Source organism: Microcaecilia unicolor, chromosome 6 (genome assembly GCF_901765095.1).
Source record: "Microcaecilia unicolor chromosome 6, aMicUni1.1, whole genome shotgun sequence".
In the NCBI taxonomy this organism is placed as follows: Eukaryota; Metazoa; Chordata; class Amphibia; order Gymnophiona; family Siphonopidae; genus Microcaecilia; species Microcaecilia unicolor.
In genome coordinates this window covers 223,346,856-223,370,288 of record NC_044036.1, presented here as the reverse complement: position 1 = coordinate 223,370,288, position 23,433 = coordinate 223,346,856, and the positions used below count along the sequence as shown (strand labels likewise).

The following is a 23,433-nucleotide window of genomic DNA, read 5'->3' as shown; positions in this document are numbered from 1 at the left end:
GAGAGACCTTGAGGTGTTGGTGTCTGAGGATGTGAAGGTGAAGAAACGTGACAAGGCAACAGCCGTGGCCAGATGGGTACTAGGCTGCATAGACAGGGGTATAACCAGCATGAGTTGTTGCCTCTCTACAAGTCATTGGTGAGGCCCCACTTGGAGTATTGTGTTCAGTTTTGGAGGCTGTATCTTGCTAAAGATATAAAAAGACTGGAAGCGGTGCAAAGAAAAGCTACAAAAATGGTGTGGGATTTGCGTTTCAAACCATACAAAGAGAGACTTGCCGACCTGAACATGTATACCTTGGAGGAAAGGAGAAACAGGGGTGACATGATACAGACGTTTAAATATTTGAAAGGTATTAATCCACAAGCAAACCTTTTCTGGAGATGGGAAGGCAGTAAAACTAGAAGACATGAATTGAGGTTGAAGGGGTGCAGACTCAGGAATAATGTCAGGAAGTATTTTTTCACGGAAAGGGTGGTGGATACATGGAATGCCCTCCTTCGGGAGGTGGTGGAGATTAAAACAGTAATACTACTACTACTACTTAACATTTCTAAAGCACTACTAGTAATGGAATTCAAACATGTGTGGGATAAACACAAAGGAATCCTGTTTAGAAGGAATGGATCTATGAAATCTTAGCGGAGATTGGGTGGCAACACCGGTAATTGGGAAGGAAAACCAGTGCTGGGTAGACTTCTACGGTCTGTTCCCTGATCAGTGCTGGAAGATATATTTCTGAATACATACCAGACCAAACCCCTAAAATACTACCAGTACATCGATTACATTTTTATGATTTGGACTGAGGGGGAAGAAACTGAAACAATTTTACATTTCCTTCAATACATACCATCCTACAATCAGATTCAAAATTGACTACTCCCCAGAAAAAGTCAATATTTCGGACACCACGGTCTCAATCAGCGATGGCTATATACAAACATCTATATGCAAGAAACCCACAGACAGATGCAGCTACCTCCACAACTCCAGCTTCCACCCTTCACATACAAAAAGATCCATTATTTACAGCCAAGCCACAAGATACCACCGTATCTGCTCTGACCCAAGGGACAGAGACAGACAGCTTGAAATCCTGACTGCATCCTTCAAACAGAAAGACTACAACCCCAAAATAATCTCCAAGAATATTGCCTCCTCCCTCAAAACACCCAGGGAAAATCTGCTACAGTACAAAGAAAAAAAAGCCACAGACAGAATCCCCCTTATAGTGACATACAACCCAGAGCTGGAAAGATTAAAAAAAATCATAAAAGATCTTCAGCCTCTACTCCAGGAGGATGAATTACTGAAAGATATATTCCCATCACCACCAGTGCTGGCTTTCCGACAGCCACCCAGCTTAAAACACAAGCTAATCAGAAGTAAGCTCCCAACACAGACTTAAAAAGAAGAGAATGGCACACAATTTTGCAATATATCCAGCTGCAAGCTATGCCAAAACATTTCACAGGACCCCATAGTCATTCACAAAGGAAAAATATTCAACATAAAGGAGTCCTTTACATGCTCACCTTCCAATGTGGTATATATCATTCAGTGTAAAAAACGTGACGAAGGATGCTATATTGGAGAAGCAAGCCAGATGCTAAAGACAAGATTTAGTTTACATAGACATCACATGAAAAATGCCAGTGCCAGCCAGGATTCCACTCCTGTGGGGCAGTACTTTACAAAACCAGAACACTGTACCAGTGATTTCATAGTAAGAATCCTGAAAGATAACTTTAAAACAATACAGGAACATAAGACCTTTGAAGTCAGAATGATTGAATATTTTGACACCCACCAGACAGGACTTAACAAAGATCTGGGTTTTCTAGCCCATTATAAACCATAAAGTTGTATTGCTCTGTTTGTCACCCTCCTCTCACCTATCCACCCCCATTCTGTTAGACTGTCACTGAAATGCTTTGATGTTTCACTTATATATACTGTCATCTACCAACACTTGCTTATTTCCGATCTGACGAAGGGCAACCTTCGAAAGCTAATCAAGAAATGTATTAAGTTATGTACAATAATAAAGGTATCATCTTATTTTCTTTTCCATGTTTTATTTTGTTTTATTTCTATTGATTACCTTTAAAAGTGGACTAATATGGCTACCACACCTCTCTACTACACTAAGGAATCTACACTGTTAAGATGTCCAGGGGTATAAAATACAACCCGTTCTATATGCCCTAAAAGCACTGTTATGGTTTTTTATTCTGTGGATAAATAAGAAGTCATCAACAATCTCAGGATTCAATCTAGCTCTCCTATCTTCCACAGTCCTTCCTGGAATAGAAGTTGTCTTCTTAGAAGATGTGCTGGTAGCAGGACGTACAGGATCCCCCATGCAAATTTTGCTAGTTGTGGCCAGTATGTTGCCTGTTTTTCCAAAAAATCAAAATATCTTTGTAGGCCTCACTTAAACATAAATAACAGTCCAGTTCATTAACAGTCTTCAAAGTAGAAAATGACACAGGGGCAAAGTTTGTCTCCTGTCCCCATCCCTGCGGTTACTATGGTTCCCCGTCCCCGTGTCATTCTCTAGTGGGGAGCTCTATTAAAGAGCAGAGTCTCTTCTGAGGTGGCAGCATTTGTCCGCAGTGTTGGACAGCCCACTCTGGTACTGTATGTTTTCTGGACGATAAATTCACTTTCTCTTTTGCGGAGCCAGGGGCCTTCTAGCCAGCCGGATTTCTCTCTTGGGGCTATTTTGATGGTGACACGGTCTTGTCAGTCTCTGGTTCTGGACTCCTGGTCCTGTTCTGTTGGTTCACCGCTGACCTACTGAGGTGGTGTTCTTGGCTTGGCGTTACTCCATCTCTGTATATAACACAATTCTCTATCTCTGTATTTCGCATGTGGCTCCATTTCTGTATATAGTGCCAAACTCTTGTCTCCACATCTGGAGCGATGCTCCATTGCCGAATGTGGTGCAGGGTGCCATCTTTGCCTGTGGGGCATGGTGCTGTGTCTGTACAAGCCAGCTTTTATTGGGCATGACTAGCCCTGGAGAGGGGGTGTGCTGTGCTGTCTTTCCACATGCTCCTCAGTTCCACCTTCGAATGGGAGCTCCATCTTGGACTGTGGGGCACAGCTTTAGTCTCTTGGGCTGGGGATTGCAGTTCTATTGCTTACCAGGGAGCACAGCTCCAGGTGGGGCCTTCTTTAAGTCACATCATTGCATACTACCATGATGCCAGCCTGCCTTTCCCTGGGGATCTGATTGGTTGTTGTTAGGCTGCTGTTGGTCTGGTTGATACATCATCTTGCCGGCCTTTCACCTTCTGAACGTTGTGGGGGTACTTTCTCCTATCTCGTTGCAGTATTTTCCCCAGGTTCAGTGGCAAGGCTCATCCACTCTTTCTGTGGAGGAGGGGGGGGGGGGGGGGGGGAGTCGGTTGCTGTCTTGAACTTGTTGCCTTCTGGCTAAGACTTTTCTTTATTTTTCAAGCCTGCTTCCATTGGTGTGGCACTAGTTGCTATTTCAGACTTAGCCCGCTTCTCAATGTTCCGGGTTGGGCTTTTGTCTGCCCAGGATGTCCTGTTTAGCATTCCTATATCATGGTGGGGGTGCCTGGCTGTACCATTTTTTTCTCTTCAGTTCGATCCTTTAGAACTACCATTGGGCCTTGCGGGTTTCTGTGACTCTTCTTCCCAAACTTTGGCTGGATTTTGCATTCAGTTTCTTCTGGGGGCTTCTTTAGGTCAGTCTTGTATTGTAATGTGTTGATTATATTTTGTTCTGTATCAGCAAAGTTCAATAAAGACTTCTATAAAAATTAAAAAATAAAAAAAAGTTTGGACAAGTTCCTGGAGGAAAAGTCCATAGTTTGCTATTGAGATAGACTTGGGGAAGCCAATGCTTACTCTGTCATTGGTAGAATGGATATTTCTAATATTTGGGTTTCTGCCAGGTACATCTGACCTGGATTGGTCACTGTTGGAAACAGGATACTGGGCTAGATGGACCATTGGTCTCACCTAGTATGGCTATTCTTCATTTTTTTTTTTTTTAATTTTTGAAATTTCAATTTACATATCACAGAAAATCAACTACAATAACAAACAAAAATTAAGGAAAAAGAATAGAACTAAGAAGAGGAAAAAAAGACACCTAAGAGGTATCAGATTAGATTATTACATAGGATCACATCCTCCACCACATACCCCTAGCCAGCCCTAACATTGGGTCTCAAGTCTTGTCTCTCAATTCTTCCTTTTGCCACAATAAAGTCCAAGAGCAATTTAGGGTTATAAAGAAATAAGATTTACCCTGAAATAGCCAAAAACATTAGTAAGGAAATTTTAGCGCAAAACTCATACCCAGAGCCAAAGCTCTGGGTCTCAATGTCAGGAACTCCTGGTGTCTCTTTTGTGTGTCTCTAGAAAAATCAGGAAATACACGGATTTTAGAACCCATAAATTGCTCATTCATAAAATGAAAGTACAAACATGTGAATCTGAGGGCTGAACTTAATCTTTCTTATCTGTTACTCAGATTTGTGTGAGTATGGGTGTGCCTGCAATGTATATTCCATGTCTTCTTCAGTGTATCTAAATGAACAGCCACATTCTCATCTCTCAATTAATCAGCATTTAATACAGGCATCATCCTCCCACAGTTTCAATTGGAAACTTCTTACTTTTGTAATTTGGACTCTGTGAGAGATTTTCAACATAATTCTTGCAACTCTGCATTAGTTATAATCTTATATCCTTCTTCCCAACTTTTCCTTAAATTATCTTCCACTGTATCTATCCCCAAGTCATCAGACCATACCTCAGCAAGCACTAATAGAATTAGTGTTCTTTATTCTAAGTGTATTTTGATACCAATATGGAAAGCTTATTAAATTTGAGAGGCAATGTATGGCATCCAGCTCATTCCATTTTATATTTTGAACTTCTTTTCTTTTTAATCCCTCCCAGTAATGCTGAATTTGTAAATAACGAATAAGGTGGCCATTGGGAATGTTCCAGATCCGCTTTATACTCTCAAAGAATGGAAAAATAATCTCAGCTCTCATTTTTCACAAAAATACATGTGGAGGGGCATAATCGAATGGGGCGCCCAAGTTGTCATGAGGGCATCCTCGCAGGACGGCCCTGTAAAGGGGTGGGGCAACCCGTATTATCGAAACAAGATGGGCGTCCATCTTTCATTTCGATAATACGGTCGGGGACGCCCAAATCATGAAATTTTAGGTCGACCTTAGAGATGGTCATCCTTGGGTCGTTTTTGAGATGGTCGTCCCTGGTTTTCGGCGATAATGGAAACTGAGGACGCACATCTCAAAAACGACAAAATCCAAGCTATTTGGTCGTGGGAGGAGCCACCATTCATAGTGCATTGGTCCCCCTCACATGCCAGGACACCAACCGGGCACTCCAGGGGCACTGCAGTGGACTTCACAGATTGCTCCCAGCTGCATAGCTCCCTTACCTTTGGTGCTGAGCCCTCCAACCCCCCCAAAACCCACTGTACACCACTTCCATAACCCTAAGGGGTGAAGGGGGGTACCTACATGTGGGTACAGTGGGTTTTGGGAGGGTTTGGAGGGCTCAACATTTACCACAAGTGTAAGAGGTGGGGGGGATGGGCCTGGGTCCGCCTGCCTGAAGTGCACTGCACCCACTAAAAACTGCTCCAGGGACCTGCATACTGCTGTGATGGAGATGGCGCTGCGTACGACTGGTAGCGCTATAGAAATGATTTGTAGTAGTAGTATGACATTTGAGGCATGGCATAGAGGCTGGAAAAAACTTTTTTTTAATTTTTTTTTTTTTTTTTTGGGTGGTGGGAGGGGTTTGGTGACCACTGGGGCAGTAAGGGGGAGGTGATCCCCGATTTCCTTTGGTGGTCATCTGGTCAGTTCTGGCATCTTTTCGAGGCTTGGTCGTGAAAACAAATGGACCAAGTGAAGTCGGCCAAATGCTTGTCAGGGACACCCTTCTTTTTACCATTATTGGCCGAGGACGCTCATCTCTAAATCATGCCCCAGTCCCGCCTTCGGTACGGTGCCGACACGACCCCGTGAATTTTGGTTGTCCCCACGACAGAAAGCAGTTGAGGATGCCCAAAATCCGCTTTCGATTATGCCGATTTGGGCAACCTTGAGAGAAGGACGCCCATGTCCTGATCTGTGTCGGATCATTTGATCATTTCAGTTGTATTTCTTTTTATGTAAAATGCTAAAAGAGTTTTTGTATACCTGCTGAAGGGAAAAGTAAATTAAAATAAAAAATTAGCATTACTTAAAGCTATGTGCTAGAAAATGTCCTAAGTCAGTTTTGTGTTTTGATCAGTTTGTCTAAGGGCCATAGCAATGTAGGGGCTCCTTCAGGATCATCTTGTGGTATAGGAAAATATTTCAGGTACTTCTGGCCTCTAAACTTATACTAATATATAATCATGTCTATATTTCCAGACATCGCCAAAGATAGATTATCGGTACTCAGGGCTCGAACAATGAAGGATTTTGAAAAGGTAAGTAAAAAAATTAGTGATTTATAATTACTTGAATTGCGGTCTCTGATACATATGCCACTGCTCTTTGTTCATTCTGTAGCTCTTGGATCTACAGGACTTGAAACATCTTGAGTGGACCTGGCAATTAGAAATTTCACCTTGGTGCCCTGGGTTTTATGCCCCTGTTTTCCTTCCTGCTATTCAAGGTTCAACTTCACTTAATATACTGCAAATTCCATAGGTATCTAAGCAGTTTACAATAATAAATGTAAAGGAGAGGAAAGAACCACAAAGGGAATGTAGGCTACAAATGTTTTGGGTTTTTTTTTAATTTGGGGGGGAACAGCAAATCATTAAGCCCTAAGCAGACACAGGAGGGGAGTGACAGTCACATGAAATGCTGTCAAGGGCCATGGGCAGGGCAACTTTCAGTGAGAGAAACAAGACTGTCAGTTAGTGATACCATACACTTCAGTAAAATAATGTTTTTAGCGTGGTTGTAAAGTTTTTAATTGACTGTTCAACACGAATATGAAAAGGAATGGATTTCTAATAAGTGGGAGCAATAACAGAAAAACGGGTAGATTTAGCACAGTGGGAGTGTATCTGCAATTGTGAGGGTATAGCAAGCAGATGTTGATTAGAGGAATGTAGAGAATGACTTGGAACATAGGGGGTAAATGATCTGAACAGAAACTGGGGGAGACCAGAATGTAGGATCTGATGAGTTAATGTCAGGGTTTTAAACAGAATACAATAGTGGAGGGTGCTATTGTTCAGACTTCAGAAGGGGGGTGACACTATCCTTTTTTTTTTTTTGCACCATGAATAAGTTTGACCGCAGTATTTTGGATTAATTATAGGCAACACATCTGATAGAGAGGGAGACCATGAAAAAGAAAGTTGCAGTAGTCAATGCGAGAAATAATTACAGACTGAAACAGTAGACGAAGGGATGGCAAATCATAAAGAAAGATGTCTGCACGACTGTAGAAATGAGGGGCTAAAGTGAGTGATTATCAACTACTATGCTGTGTATCTTTTAATGGTAGCATCTTTATCTCTTCACCCTAAACGGCGCACATGCACTTTCACTAACTCTGCTATTTTCTGCATGCTGTGATTGTGCCTGTATTGGTGTTTTGTAGGACTGATCTCTGCCTCAAGCGAACGCGGCGATTCCAGTACCAGCCCCCTCCTGATTGCACCAGAAGTAACGTGACTGGTAGCGTCCTTATCTCTTCACCCTAAGCTGCACGCTGAAGGAGCACGCATAAGGAAAAGATCTTGCTCTTTTGTACACTCCTTCATATGCAGCTGAATACGCACACACCTATAATGGATTTTCCACTTGGGAAAAATCTTTATCAGCTTCTTTAGCCTTTTAAGCCAGCTTCTTTCCTCCATGTGCTTATCTCTTCCAATGGCGGTCATTTGAAGTCACTGCCCTCTCAAGTGAATTATGTGCAGGTAGGACAACTCTTACCGATTCCCCTGGCTTACACACCAACCTCAAAATCCTTTCCAGCTTCCCTCGTTAAAACAGGTCTTCTCAATACTCACTCTGCCAGGAGAAAATATCACCTCATACATAATTTAATTTTGATTCATAAGATAGATCTCCTATGACTAACAGAAACATGGTTCACAGATATAGATATAGCCTACTTAAACAAGGCTATCCCTGTAGAGTTCAAATCCTTTCTAAGTAATAGGAACCTTCAAAGTACCAGGGTCAAAATGATCCCCTTGGCAACATGCTGATCCTTTTGACCAATTGCTTGGTCATTAAAGGGATCCACTCCTCATCACGGGCAAAAACCTCCCCAGAGTAACTAATCAACAGCGCCGGAGATATTGTCATCAGGAAACTTCCTCATTGATTCTATTACTCCTGAAAATTTGCTGCTTAAATGTCAGTCAACATCTTCATCTGCATGATTCTAACAAAAGTTGAAACTTAGCTTCTATTAGACGGTCTGCCGATATCCACGGTTGCCACAGCTTCGTTTCCCCTGACCAGTGATGGCCAGCGTTTTGCTGTGCTTCTTGTAAGCTATTAGCTGCTTCAGGGTCCACGTTGGGAAAAGCTGCAAACAAATGAACTTTCATTGATGAATCTTATCAGATCCGTCTAAATTGCCTATGATTATCTTTCACACTTTTTAAATAGACAGTGGCGCCTCAACCTGAGTCAACCAGCAACACTGAATGTCCTGAGGTAAGCTGTCTTTAAACGTACTAAACTAATGACGTCAGACGCTTTCGGGGGATCGGGCCAATCAAAGAAAATGGCTCCATTCTATCCTTGCGTTTAAACCATTCGGTTCTATGATGTTAAGGTGGAATATCCATCTCTGTTCCTTTTGCAGCAGTAGCCTCCTATAATCACCTTCTCTGTTCTGTGGAAAGACTCTTTGAATGACCCAACACCTCAGATCATCAAACCCATGGTTAAATTGCATGCAATGTACTGCTAATGGAAGATTTAATTTCTTTGTTATGATGGAATTACGGTGTTCGATTAGCCGTATGTGGAGTGCTCTAGCCGTTCGTCCAACAAACAATTTATTGCACAGACATTTAATGCAATAAATCACTCCCTCTGTTTTACAGGTAGTTGAGAGTCTCAAATCATAACGCCTGCTTCCATTGGGGTGATTAAAAGTCCTAGTTTCAATCATAATGAATCATTAGATTTTTTTTGTCCTTTCTCTGTTATGTGTGAATCGTTCAAGCCGGATGGAAGAGCTGAGGGGCACAAAAGCTCTTTTAGATTCCGCCCTCTGCTGTAGGCTATTCTCACTGAATGATCTTTTGAAACTGTTTCAACTTTTGTTAGAATCATGCAGATGAAGATGTTGTCTGACATTTAAGCAGCAAACTTTCAGGAGTAATAGAATCAATGAGGAAGTTTCCCGATGACAATATCTCCGGCGCTGTTGATTAGTTACTCTAGGGAGGTTTTTGCCCTTGATGAGGAGTGGATCCCTTTAATGACCGAGCGATTGGTCAAAAGGATCAGCATGTTGCCAAGGGGAGCGTTTTGACTCTGGTACTTTGAGGCTTTTTTCCTCCCTCAGGGTACTACTGACACAGCATCTGTGAATACTGTAAGTGGACACATCGGTCCCCCTTTTTACAGTACAGTGGGAGTTCTGTGTTTGAGTATCAGTGTTTGAAGAGTTACTCCCACTACCACCATATATTGCATTTAGAGGATTCTAAGTAATAGGAACTACAGTTGGGGTGGAGGAGTGACTGTAATCTACCATCGTTCATTGCTACTGTTTGATTTTGAGATCAACTGTCAACCATCTTTAGACTCCTTGAAATTTAAATTTAAAACCTCCCCTTTAATTGACTTTACTCCTCTACCATCGTCTTCCAACATGGTCCTTTTCATTCCAACTAATTCAAACACTATTAACACATCATTGTGTCAAATCCAAGGCCCCCATCATACTAGGTGACTTCAGTATTCAAATTGAAAAAGCATCAGCCCCTTACACTCAAGATCTTCTTACTGTGCTGTCTGTTCTTGATATTACACATATATATCACAACCAACTCATACTGCAGGACACACCCTAGACTTGGTTCACTCTCATCAACACATCAACTGTATTTCTTTGCCTCTTTTGCTTTGCCCTGGACCGATCATTCCCTCCAAACCTTTTTTCTTCACTCCATCACTAACTCTAATTTACGAACAACCCAAGAAATCGAAACCAGAGATCTTAGTAAATTGAACCCTCAATCCATCCTAGATAACTCACTAGACACAGATTTATTACTCAACAAATCTCAGAACAAATCGAAACCTGGAACTCATTGCTTCAAACAGCTTTTGAAATTCTAGCACTCATAACTAAACATGCAACAAGATACCCTCAAACTCAAAAAGAACCATGGTATACCCAACAACTTCAAGCATACAAACAGCAACTCAGGTAAGCTGAGCATATCTGGTGAAAGCAGTGTTCCCTGTCCACTTTAACTATTTACAAAAATGCTGCATGTTCTTACAAACTAGCAATCCTTGCCGCAAAAAAGAAATATTATTATTCTAAGATACCCCCTTCTCACCTCCAGTTGATTCAACCACGCTTCCCACGGCCCAAGACCTAGCAGATTTCCTTAGTACTAAAACTACTACCCTGATTGCTTCTCTACCACCACCTCTTCGTAATGGACCAACAGAGCCCACCCCTATCTCTACATTCTCAACTAGTACGCTCTCTTCTTTTAATATCCCAACAGAACAACATCTACATAACATCGTTAACAATATGAAATCTACAACAGTTCCCCATGACCCTATCCCATCTATCTTCGTTAAACGATCTAATAAAGAACTTGGCCCTTTTATTCATCGTATGATCTCATCTACCTCTTATTAGGAACCATCCCAGCAGCTTAGAAACTAGCTGTCGTGAAACCCAAACTTAAAGACCCTTCAAAACCCATCTTGGATAAAAATAACTACTGCCCCATTGCCAACCTTCCATTCCTCAGCAAGATTGTAGAGACCATAATTCACTTTCATCTTACATAGTAACATAGTAGATGAAGGCAGCTTCTAGACTTTCTGACAAAAAACCAATGTTCTCCATCCTAATCAAACTGGATTCAGGCCTCATCATGGTACCAAAACTGCTCCCCTGGGCATTATTATCTTCATACTTCGCAGATCAGACTGTAGCAACTCTCTTCTGCTATTATCATTTGACCTCTTTTCTGCCCTTGGTTTAGTTGATCACACTATTCTACTGGATTGACTTAATGAGATAGGTATTCGAGACTTAGCTCTTTCTGTTAGAAATATGCAATCTGTCCCTAAAATCGAGTGTAGTACCGGAAGACTGGAGGGTAGCCAATGTTACTCCGATTTTTAAGAAGGGTTCCAGAGGAGATCCGGGAAATTATAGACCGGTGAGTCTGACGTCGGTGCCGGGCAAGATGGTGGAGGCTATTATTAAGAATAAAATTGCAGAGCATATACAAAAACATGGACTGATGAGACAAAGTCAGCACGGATTTAGTGAAGGGAAGTCTTGCCTCACCAATCTAATGCATTTTTTTGAGGGGGTAAGCAAACATGTGGACAATGGGGAGCCGGTTGATATTGTATATCTGGATTTTCAGAAGGCGTTTGACAAAGTGCCGCACGAAAGACTCCTGAAGAAATTGCAGAGTCATGGAATCGGAGGTAGGGTATTATTATGGATTAAGAACTGGTTGAAAGATAGGAAGCAGAGAGTAGGATTGCGTGGCCAGTATTCTCAGTGGAGGAGGGTAGTTAGTGGGGTCCCGCAGGGGTCTGTGCTGGGTCCGTTGCTTTTTAATGTATTTATAAATGACCTAGAGATGGGAATAACTAGTGAGGTAATTAAATTCGCCGATGACACAAAATTATTCAGGGTCGTCAAGTCGCAGGAGGAATGTGAACGATTACAGGAGGACCTTGCGAGACTGGGAGAATGGGCGTGCAAGTGGCAGATGAAGTTCAATGTTGACAAGTGCAAAGTGATGCATGTGGGTAAGAGGAACCCGAATTATAGCTACGTCTTGCAAGGTTCCGCGTTAGGAGTTACGGATCAAGAAAGGGATCTGGGTGTCGTCGTCGATGATACGCTGAAACCTTCTGCTCAGTGTGCTGCTGCGGCTAGGAAAGCGAATAGAATGTTGGGTGTTATTAGGAAGGGTATGGAGTCCAGGTGTGCGGATGTTATAATGCCGTTGTATCGCTCCATGGTGCGACCGCACCTGGAGTATTGTGTTCAGTACTGGTCTCCGTATCTCAAAAAAGATATAGTAGAATTGGAAAAGGTACAGCGAAGGGCGACGAAAATGATAGTGGGGATGGGACGACTTTCCTATGAAGAGAGGCTGAGAAGGCTAGGGCTTTTCAGCTTGGAGAAGAGACGGCTGAGGGGAGATATGATAGAAGTGTATAAAATAATGAGTGGAATGGATCGGGTGGATGTGAAGCGACTGTTCACGCTATCCAAAAATACTAGGACTAGAGGGCATGAGTTGAAGCTACAGTGTGGTAAATTTAAAACGAATCGGAGAAAATTTTTCTTCACCCAACGTGTAATTAGACTCTGGAATTCGTTGCCGGAGAACGTGGTACGGGCGGTTAGCTTGACGGAGTTTAAAAAGGGGTTAGATAGATTCCTAAAGGACAAGTCCATAGACCGCTATTAAATGGACTTGGAAAAATTCCGCATTTTTAGGTATAACTTGTCTGGAATGTTTTTACGTTTGGGGAGCGTGCCAGGTGCCCTTGACCTGGATTGGCCACTGTCGGTGACAGGATGCTGGGCTAGATGGACCTTTGGTCTTTCCCAGTATGGCACTACTTATGTACTTATGTACTTGGTTTCAGTCCTGTCTTACGGCTTGCTCCAATATTGTTCACTTCCATAACAAAACCTCAGCCCAATTTTTTTTTGTCCTCAGGAGTTCCACAGGGATCTATATTATCCCCTATGCTATTTAACATTTTTCTAGCACCCTTGCTCACCTTACCATAGTCCTTAGGTTTCACTGCATTTGTCTATGCAGACGACATCCAATTACTTCACCCGAAGTGGTGAACTGGATTAGGAACTGGTTGACGGACAGACGCCAGAGGGTGGTGGTAAATGGAGTTCGCTCGGAGGAGGGAAAGGTGAGTAGTGGAGTGCCTCAGGGATCGGTGCTGGGGCCGATTCTGTTCAATATATTTGTGAGTGACATTGCTGAAGGGTTACAAGGTAAAGTTTGCCTTTTTGCGGATGACACCAAGATTTGCAACAGAGTGGACACCCCGGAGGGAGTGGAAAACATGAAAAAAGATCTGAAGAAGAAAGAAGAATGGTCTAACGTTTGGCAATTAAAATTCAATGCGAAGAAATGCAAAGTGATGCACTTAAGGAGTAGAAATCCAAGTGAGACGTATGTGTTAGGCGGGGAGAGTCTGGCACGGACGGTGAGAGGGATCTTGGGGTGATAGTATCTGAGGACCTGAAGGCGACGAAACAGTGCGACAAGGCGGTAGCCGTAGCGAGAAGATTGTTAGGCTGTATAGGGAGAGGTGTGACCAGCAGAAGAAAGGAGGTTTTAATGCCCCTGTATAAGACGTTGGTGAGGCCCCACCTGGAGTATTGTGTTCAGTTTTGGAGGCCGTACCTTGCGAAGGATGTCAAAAAAAATGGAAGCGGTGCAAAGAAAAGCTACGAGAATGGTATGGGATTTGCGTTCCAAGACGTATGAAGAGAGACTTGCTGACCTGAACATGTATACCCTGGAGGAAAGGAGGAACAGGGGTGATATGATACAGACGTTCAAATATTTGAAAGGTATTAATCCACAAACAAATCTTTTCCGGAGATGGGAAGGTGGTAGAACGAGAGGACATGAAATGAGATTGAAGGGAGGCAGACTCAGGAAAGATGTCAGGAAGTATTTTTTCACGGAGAGGGTGGTGGATGCTTGGAATGCCCTCCTGCGGGATTCAAACATGTGTGGGATATGCATAAAGGAATCCTGTGCAGAAGAAATGGATCCTCAGAAGCTTAGCTAAAATTGGGTGGCGGAGCAGGTGGGGGGAAGAGGGTTTGGTGGTTCGGAGGCGCGAATAGGGGAGGGCAGACTTGTATGGTCTGTGCCAGAGCCGGTGATGGGAGGCGGGACAGGTGGTTGGGAGGCGGGAAAAACTGCTGGGCAGACTTGTACGGTCTGGGCCCTGGGAGAGACAGGTGCAAATCAAGGTAAGGTATACACATGAGTTTGTCTTGGGCAGACTGGATGGACCATGCAGGTCTTTTTCTGCCGTCATCTACTATGTTACTATCTTAGACTACTCGGACAATCAGATGAGATTAATCATAATCTAATGTTAATCGCCTGGCTTCAGGATAATGAAGTGATGCTGAACCCTAATAAATCTAAAAGTGTCATCTTTTTGAACTGCCCAAATGCTGCCTTAACTGATTGTTCTCTGCTCCACTCCTATCTCACAACTACTAAAATCTTAGGTGTTACTTTAGACGGCTCACTTTCTTTTGGACCACACATTTCTACCGTTATCAGATAATGCTTCTACAAACTATGACAAATCTAATCAATTTGCCCTTTTCTAGACCCATTGACGCTCTATACTTATCCATTCTTTTATCTTCAGCAGACTCGACTACTGTAACTCACTATATATAGGACTCAGAACTACAGACATTAGACTCCTACAAGTATTCCAGAACACAGCCATTAAACTTTTCAATGGCAAAAAAGAAACTTGATTGTGTCACGCCTCTTTTAAAAGCAGCCCACTGGCTCCCTCTTCTAAAAGCAGCCCACTGGCTCCCTCTTTTAAAAGCAGCCCACTGGCTCCCTCTTCTCCACCATTTTATCTACAAAATTCTACTCTTAGGGATCCTTTTACAAAGGTGCGCTGAAAAATGGCTTGCAGTAGTGTAGGCGTGGGTTTTGAGCACGTGCCAATCCATTTTTTAGTGCGCCTGTAAAAAAAAAAAAAAAAAGGCCTCTTTTTTTTTTTTTTTTTTTGCCAAAAATGAACGTGCGGCAAAATCAAAATTGCTGCGTGTCCATTTTAGGTCTGAGATCTTACCATCAGCCATAGACCTAGCAGTAAAAAATCTGGGCAGTAATGACCTACGCGTGTCAAATGCCACTTGGCGAAAATAAAAAAAATACTTTTCAGACGCGCGTAGCGGACGCATGCCAAAATTGAAATTACCGCAAGGGCTACGCGGTAACCGGTTGGTAACTCCAATTTTGTGTACGTTTAGCATGTGTAGGCACCTACATGGCTTAGTAAAAGAGCCCCTTGGTTTTTATAATCCATCAGTCAGGTGAACTAGCCTATATTTCCCATTTATTAACACCCTACACAAACACAAGAACCTTACGCTCAAACTTCCAAAACCTGCTAATTCTCCGAGGACAAGCAGGCTGCTTGTTCTCACGACAGGGTGACGTCCGCGGCAGCCCCCACCAACCGGAAAAAGCTTCGCGGGACGGTCGGCACGCAGGGCACGCCCACCGCGCATGCGCGGCCGTCATCCCGCCCGTGCGCGACCGCTCCCGCCAGTTCCTTTTTTTCCGCGTCTGGAGAGAGTCGTGCTTTGCCGCTCTCTCTATTCTCAGCCGCCGGAAAGTCGATCGCGTTTACGCGAATCGTTTATTTTTTTCGTTTCTATTTGTTTTGGACACCGCCCGGTTTTCTTTAAAAAAAAAAACAAAAAAAAACCTGAGCGTGTGGAGCACGCGCTCCCCTTTTCCCTCGCTTCTAGTGGGGACGCCGCGTTGCGGCCTAGTGGCCGCACGGTCATTTTCCCCTTTTTCGAGGTGTGATTTCCGCCACCATCGACGACTTTGACTTCGCCGACGCGATTTTTCCGTCGATGTCCTCGAAGGTCCCGAGTGGATTTAAAAAGTGTGGTCGGTGTGGCCGGCCGATCTCGCAGACCGACACCCACGCTTGGTGCGTCCAGTGCCTCGGGCCGGAGCACAATCTCAAGTCGTGTCCCCTGTGTCTCGGTCTCCGGAAACGGACTCAGGTTGCGAGGCAAGTTCTACGGGACCGTCTTTTTGGAACTTGCGCCGGCCCCTCGACGTCGACCTCGACGGCATCGGTATCGACGCCCGGTCCTTCGGTACCGGTATCGATGCCCGAGACATCGGCACTGATGGCATCGACCCCAGGAGAACAGGTCCCGTCGGCCCGCCGGTGAGGGTAGAGGTGAGAGGCCGCGCGGGCAGTCGGCCCCGGTCACTCCCTCAGCCCGTGGTCCACGGGACCGAACCCTTTCTGACCCGGCTCCTCGAGACCGAGGGGGATCGTCCTCCTCCTCCTCCATACCTCCCGGCGCCGGTGACGTGCATCGCAAGAAGGATAAGAAGCGCCGTCACCGGTCGCCCTCGGTGCATCCGGACATCGGAGAGGAGGCGACGCCGAAGCGTCCACGTCGAGAGGAGAGGTCCCCGTCGGTTGTGGAGGTACCGATGCGTCAGGGTTCCGGCATGTCGGTGCCGTCTCCTGGCCCCCATCAGCTTCTGGCGCCAACACCCCTACCGGCCCCACCGCCTTTCCCGGCAGCGGGCCTGGACGAGTGCCTCAGAGCCATCCTTCCAGGGATCCTGGAAGGGCTGATGCGCCAGGCTGTGCCGGCGCCGGGGGTGCTTGCGCCCTCGGCGCCGATGACTGTGGCGCCGGCGAGCTCTAGCCCGGCGCCGGGGCCGTCGACACCGCCGCCACTTGCGGCGCCGGTCTCGACCGCCACGCAGGTGGAGTCGACGTCGATGGAGGGAGCTTCGTCCCCGCCGGCGCGGGAGTCCACCGCTCGACGACACCGAGGCCTCGGTGCCTCGACGTCGAGCCGGGCCCGGTTCAGGACTCAGCTACATGAGCTTATGTCCGATACCGAGGATGAGGCCTCGTGGGGGGAAGAGGAGGACCCTAGATATTTCTCCTCAGAGGAGTCTACGGGCCTTCCCTCGGACCCCACGCCTTCACTGGAGAGGCCTTTTGACTGGATCCACGGGAACATAGCCGCCCTCAAAGTGTCCGTACCGGACGATCTGCCGGTCGGGGGGAGGTTAAAATTTTTTCACCAAAGGTGGCCTCTCATAACCTCCGACCAGTGGGTTCTCCAAATAGTGCGGTGCGGATACGCCCTGAATTTGGCCTCCCTGCCTCCAAATTGTCCTCCGGGAGCTCAATCTTTCAGCTCCCATCACAAGCAGGTGCTTGCAGAGGAACTCTCCGCCCTTCTCAGCGCCAATGCGGTCGAGCCCGTACCACCCGGGCAGGAAGGGCAGGGATTCTATTCCAGGTACTTTCTTGTGGAAAAGAAAACAGGGGGGATGCGTCCCATCCTAGACCTGAGAGGCCTGAACAAATTCCTGGTCAAAGAAAAGTTCAGGATGCTTTCCTTGGGCACCCTTCTGCCAATGATCCAGAAAAACGATTGGCTATGTTCCCTGGATTTAAAGGACGCATACACTCACATCCCGATACTGCCAGCTCACAGACAGTATCTCAGATTCCGCCTGGGCGCACGGCACTTTCAGTATTGTGTGCTGCCCTTTGGGCTCGCCTCTGCCCCACGAGTGTTTACAAAGTGCCTCGTGGTGGTAGCGGCCTACCTACGCAAGCTGGGAGTGCACGTGTTCCCCTATCTCGACGATTGGCTGGTCAAGAACACCTCGGAGGCGGGAGCCCTCCGGTCTATGCAGTGCACTACTCGACTTCTGGAGCTGCTGGGGTTTGTGATAAATTACCCAAAGTCCAATCTCCAGCCAACACAGTCTCTGGAATTCATAGGAGCTCTGCTGAATGCCCAGACGGCTCAGGCCTACCTTCCCGAAGCGAGGGCCACCAATCTCCTGGCCCTGGCCTCGCATACCAGAGCGTCTCAGCAGGTCACAGCTCGGCAGATGTTGAGACTTCTGGGTCATATGGCCTCCACAGTTCATGTGACTCCCATGGCTCGTCTTCACATGAGATCTGCTCAATGGACCCTAGCTTCCCAGTGGTTCCAAGCCACCGGGAATCTAGAAGATGTCATCCGCCTCTCCACCAGTTGCCGCACTTCACTGCTCTGGTGGATCATTCGGACCAATTTGACCCTGGGACGTCCATTCCAAATTCCGCAGCCCACGAAAGTGCTGACGACGGATGCGTCTCGCCTGGGGTGGGGAGCTCATGTCGATGGGCTTCACACCCAGGGTCTGTGGTCCCTCCAGGAAAAGGATATGCAGATCAACCTCCTGGAGCTCCGAGCGATCTGGAACGCACTGAAGGCTTTCAGAGATCGGCTGTCCTACCAAATTATCCAAATTCGGACAGACAATCAGGTTGTAATGTATTACGTCAACAAGCAGGGGGGCACCGGATCTCGCCCCCTCTGTCAGGAAGCCGTCGGGATGTGGCGTTGGGCGTGCCGGTTCGGCATGCTCCTCCAAGCCACGTACCTGGCAGGCGTAAACAACAGTCTGGCCGACAGACTGAGCAGAGTCATGCAACCGCACGAGTGGTCGCTCCATTCCAGAGTGGTACGCAAGATCTTCTGAGAGTGGGGCACCCCCTCGGTGGACCTTTTCGCCTCTCGGACCAACCACAAGCTGCCTCTGTTCTGTTCAAGACTTCAGACACACGGCAGGCTAGCGTCAGATGCCTTTCTCCTTCATTGGGGGACCGGCCTCCTGTATGCTTATCCTCCCATACCTTTGGTGGGGAAGACCTTACTGAAGCTCAAGCAAGATCGTGGCACCATGATTCTGATCGCGCCCTTTTGGCCTCGTCAGATCTGGTTTCCTCTTCTTCTGGAGTTGTCCTCCAAAGAACCGTGGAGATTGGAGTGTTTTCCGACTCTCATCTCGCAGAACGACGGAGCGTTGCTGCACCCCAACCTTCAATCCCTGGCTCTCACGGCCTGGATGTTGAGGGCCTAGACTTCGCTGCGTTGGGTCTGTCTGAGGGTGTCTCCCGTGTCTTGCTTGCCTCTAGGAAGGATTCCACTAAAAAGAGTTACTTTTTCAAGTGGAGGAGGTTTGTCATTTGGTGTGAGAGCCAGGCCCTAGAACCTCGTTCTTGTCCTGCACAGAACCTGCTTGAATACCTTCTGCACTTATCAGAGTCTGGTCTCAAGACCAACTCAGTAAGGAATCACCTTAGTGCGATTAGTGCTTACCATTATCGTGTGGAAGGTAAAGCCATCTCTGGAGAGCCTTTAGTAGTTCGATTCATGAGAGGCTTGCTCTTGTCAAAGCCCCCTATCAAGCCTCCCACAGTGTCATGGGATCTCAACGTCGTCCTCACCCAGCTGATGAAACCTCCTTTTGAGCCACTGAATACCTGCCATCTGAAGTACTTGACCTGGAAGGTCATTTTCTTGGTGGCAGTTACTTCAGCTCGTAGGGTCAGTGAGCTTCAAGCCCTAGTAGCTCACGCTCCATATATCAAATTTCATCATAACAGAGTAGTGCTCCGCACCCACCCAAAGTTCCTGCCGAAGGTGGTGTCGGAGTTCCATCTTAACCAGTCAATTGTCTTGCCAACATTTTTCCCCAGGCCGCATACCCGCCCTGCTGAACGTCAGTTGCACACATTGGACTGCAAGAGAGCATTGGCCTTCTACTTGGAGCGGACACAGCCCCACAGACAGTCCGCCCAATTGTTTATTTCTTTCGACCCTAACAGGCTAGGGGTCGCTGTCGGGAAACGCACCATCTCCAATTGGCTAGCAGATTGCATTTCCTTCACTTACGCCCAGACTGGGCTGGCTCTTGAGGGTCATGTCACGGCTCATAGTGTTAGAGCCATGGCAGCGTCGGTGGCCCACTTGAAGTCAGCCACTATTGAAGAGATTTGCAAGGCTGCGACGTGGTCATCTGTCCACACATTCACATCACATTACTGCCTCCAGCAGGATACCCGACGCGACAGTCGGTTCGGGCAGTCGGTGCTGCAGAATCTGTTTGGGGTGTAAATCCAACTCCACCCTCCAGGACCCGAATTTATTCTGGTCAGGCTGCACTCTGTTAGTTGTTCTTCGTAGGTCAATTTTCTGTTGTACCCTCGCCGTTGCGAGGTTCAATTGACCTGGGTTCTTGTTTTGAGTGAGCCTGAGAGCTAGGGATACCCCAGTCGTGAGAACAAGCAGCCTGCTTGTCCTCGGAGAAAGTGAATGATACATACCTGTAGCAGGTGTTCTCCGAGGACAGCAGGCTGATTGTTCTCACCTACCCTCCCTCCTCCCCTTTGGAGTTGTGTGTTTCATCCTTCTTTTGCTAGTCATTCAACTGGCGGGAGCGGTCGCGCACGGGCGGGAAGACGGCCGCGCATGCGCGGTGGGCGTGCCCTGCGTGCCGACCGTCCCGCGAAGCTTTTTCCGGTTGGTGGGGGCTGCCGCGGACGTCACCCAGTCGTGAGAACAATCAGCCTGCTGTCCTCGGAGAACACCTGCTACAGGTATGTATCATTCACTTTATCTCCTCCTGAGAAATTATCCATCAACACCAGAAAAAAATTTTTTTTTTCAGTCCAATCTACTGAACAGCGGAACAAGTTACCCCAGTCTCTCCTCCAAGAAACATCCCTTCAAAACTTTAAAACTAATCTTAAAACATTCCTTTTCTTAGATGCGTACTCCTAACTTTGCTTTGGGTCACCATAGAGGTGGGTGTTGTTAAGCCTATCTAGCCAGTGTAGGCTCTCCCCTTCTTTCGTCCCTCCTACTTTCCTATATACAGTTGTAGTTCCACCCCTCCCCTCCTTTCTCATCACTTTTTCTTTTTCTTACTCTATCTTTTAGTCTGTAAGCTGCCCAGACATTTCCATGATGGGGTAGCAAACTTTATAATAAACTTGAAATTTGAGCAACGGGGAGCATGACCTAGCAAATAGAAAAGGGAAACTGTTTTTGAGTCATCAACAGTTCTTGATGACAAATCAAAGCATACATATCCAACACTAAAATGATACTGAGATTCAAATAGCAAAATGTACATAAGGAGGACAGCATAATAATGTCCATCATCAAACCTTTAATAATTTGTACCCCCCAACCTCTAGTTTAGTTATGGAAAACCATTTTTATATATATATATATAATAGGGGGGGGGGCGTGTCAAGATGGCGCCGTGAGCGGAGGTGTTGGAAGCGAGCTCCTGCCTACTACTTGCTGAATTTTGAATTATTTACCTGTTTTTCTAAATGCCGCATACTAAACGTAAGGGGACGACTCGGGGGACTTCCCTTCATCCCACGACGTCCACACCGGCAAGCGGAGGTTTGGAACGCTTCTTCCCCGCATTGTCCCGAAGAAGCGGAGCGGAGTCCTTAGCAGGAGGGACCGGTGAAGCGAGCCCCCCGCAGGAAATAGAAGTCTCTCTCTCCCCGCCTTTCTCTACGACGCCTCCTTGCCCTGCAACTGCCTTGAGCAGGACGGGGCTTCTCTCGGAACCCGGAAAGGGCTACTCCGAGTAGCTCAGAGGGGAGTCCAACTCTGCAAGGATATCTGCAGCTACAGGAGAGACGGAGGTGAGCCTGGGCAAGATCTGGCTGAAGTTATTGGAAATAGAAAAAACCCTGAGACAATCTTCAGATGAGGTAAAGACTTTGAATTTGAATGTACAGGAGGTGAAAGGCTCCCTAGACATGGCAAAACAAGATTTTTCTTCTAAGATTGAGGCCTTAGAGAGAGAGACAAAGCAAATTGAGGATTTTAAAATGGTTGTGGTAAAAGATAATATGGAAATCAGAAGAAAACTGGAACAAGTAGAGAATTTTAATAGGAGATTAAATCTCCGAATATTGAATTTTCCTAGAATATTGGGAGAAGCACCAAAAGATATCTTCCAGAGATATTTAAAAGAAAACTTAAATTTTCCCCAAGAAGCTTTTCCCCCTTTGAATAAGATCTATTATATACCAAGTACGATGAAAAAAGCTGGAACAGAGAATTCTATAGACCTACAAAATGTCACAGCCATTTTGGAGCAAACAATTGAAGAACCACCTGAAAGGGGGACGTTGATAATTTCCTTTGTATTCCAACAGGATTTAAACGCAGTAATGCGTCTTTACTTTAAATCAACTAACCGTGTTTTTGCTGGCCAAAAGATTTGGCTTTATCCGGATGTGACTAAATCTACATAAGAAAAACGAAAAAAGTTTCTCTCTATGAGGTCAAAAGTATTGGAATTGGGAGGTTCTTTCCTCCTGGCTTATTCCTGTAAATGTGTCATCAGGTTAAATCAAGTCAAATACATATATTATATGCCTGATCAGCTTCAGACTCTCCTAGACAATAAACAACGATAGAGTTGAGATACATATGGGACTAACGGAACCAAAATTTTTCATTTAAATGTTATGATTGTGTTATCTTCACTAATTCCTACCCCCCCCCCCCCCCCCATTATTGGGGTCTAAGGAAGCCAATATTTTGTCTTTGTTTAGGACAATTTGCTTGATTATTATTTCCTTTGTATTAATCACTTAAAGGCTGTATTACACTTTTGCAGTATGTTAATTTCTGTAATAAGTATATAAAAATTAATAAAAATTATGAAACATATATAACTATATATAACTATATAGTTATATATAGTTATACATATATAACTATATATACATATATAACTATATATATATACATATAGTTATATATATATAACTATAACTATATATATACAGTGGTGGAAATAAGTATTTGATCCCTTGCTGATTTTGTAAGTTTGCCCACTGACAAAGACATGAGCAGCCCATAATTGAAGGGTAGGTTATTGGTAACAGTGAGAGATAGCACATCACAAATTAAATCCGGAAAATCACATTGTGGAAAGTATATGAATTTATTTGCATTCTGCAGAGGGAAATAAGTATTTAATCCCTCTGGCAAACAAGACCTAATACTTGGTGGCAAAACCCTTGTTGGCAAGCACAGCGGTCAGACGTCTTCTGTAGTTGATGATGAGGTTTGCACACATGTCAGGAGGAATTTTGGTCCACTCCTCTTTGCAGATCATCTCTAAATCATTAAGAGTTCTGGGCTGTCGCTTGGCAACTCGCAGCTTCAGCTCCCTCCATAAGTTTTCAATGGGATTAAGGTCTGGTGACTGGCTAGGCCACTCCATGACCCTAATGTGCTTCTTCCTGAGCCACTCCTTTGTTGCCTTGGCTGTATGTTTTGGGTCATTGTCGTGCTGGAAGACCCAGCCACGACCCATTTTTAAGGCCCTGGCGGAGGGAAGGAGGTTGTCACTCAGAATTGTACGGTACATGGCCCCATCCATTCTCCCATTGATGCGGTGAAGTAGTCCTGTGCCCTTAGCAGAGAAACACCCCCAAAACATAACATTTCCACCTCCATGCTTGACAGTGGGGACGGTGTTCTTTGGGTCATAGGCAGCATTTCTCTTCCTCC

At 45.5% G+C, this 23,433-nt stretch overlaps 1 protein-coding gene across 1 annotated transcript in view; it reads left to right on the top strand.

Moving 5' to 3' along the window:
• Positions 1 to 23,433, top strand: part of LOC115472221 (CDK5 regulatory subunit-associated protein 2-like) — a gene marked incomplete in the record, with an annotated part of 793,551 nt that overhangs the window by 70,818 nt on the left and 699,300 nt on the right. Inside the window, 1 exon segment of the mRNA XM_030206415.1 lies at positions 6,450 to 6,508. Within this exon segment, the coding sequence (XP_030062275.1) occupies positions 6,450 to 6,508 (59 nt within the window).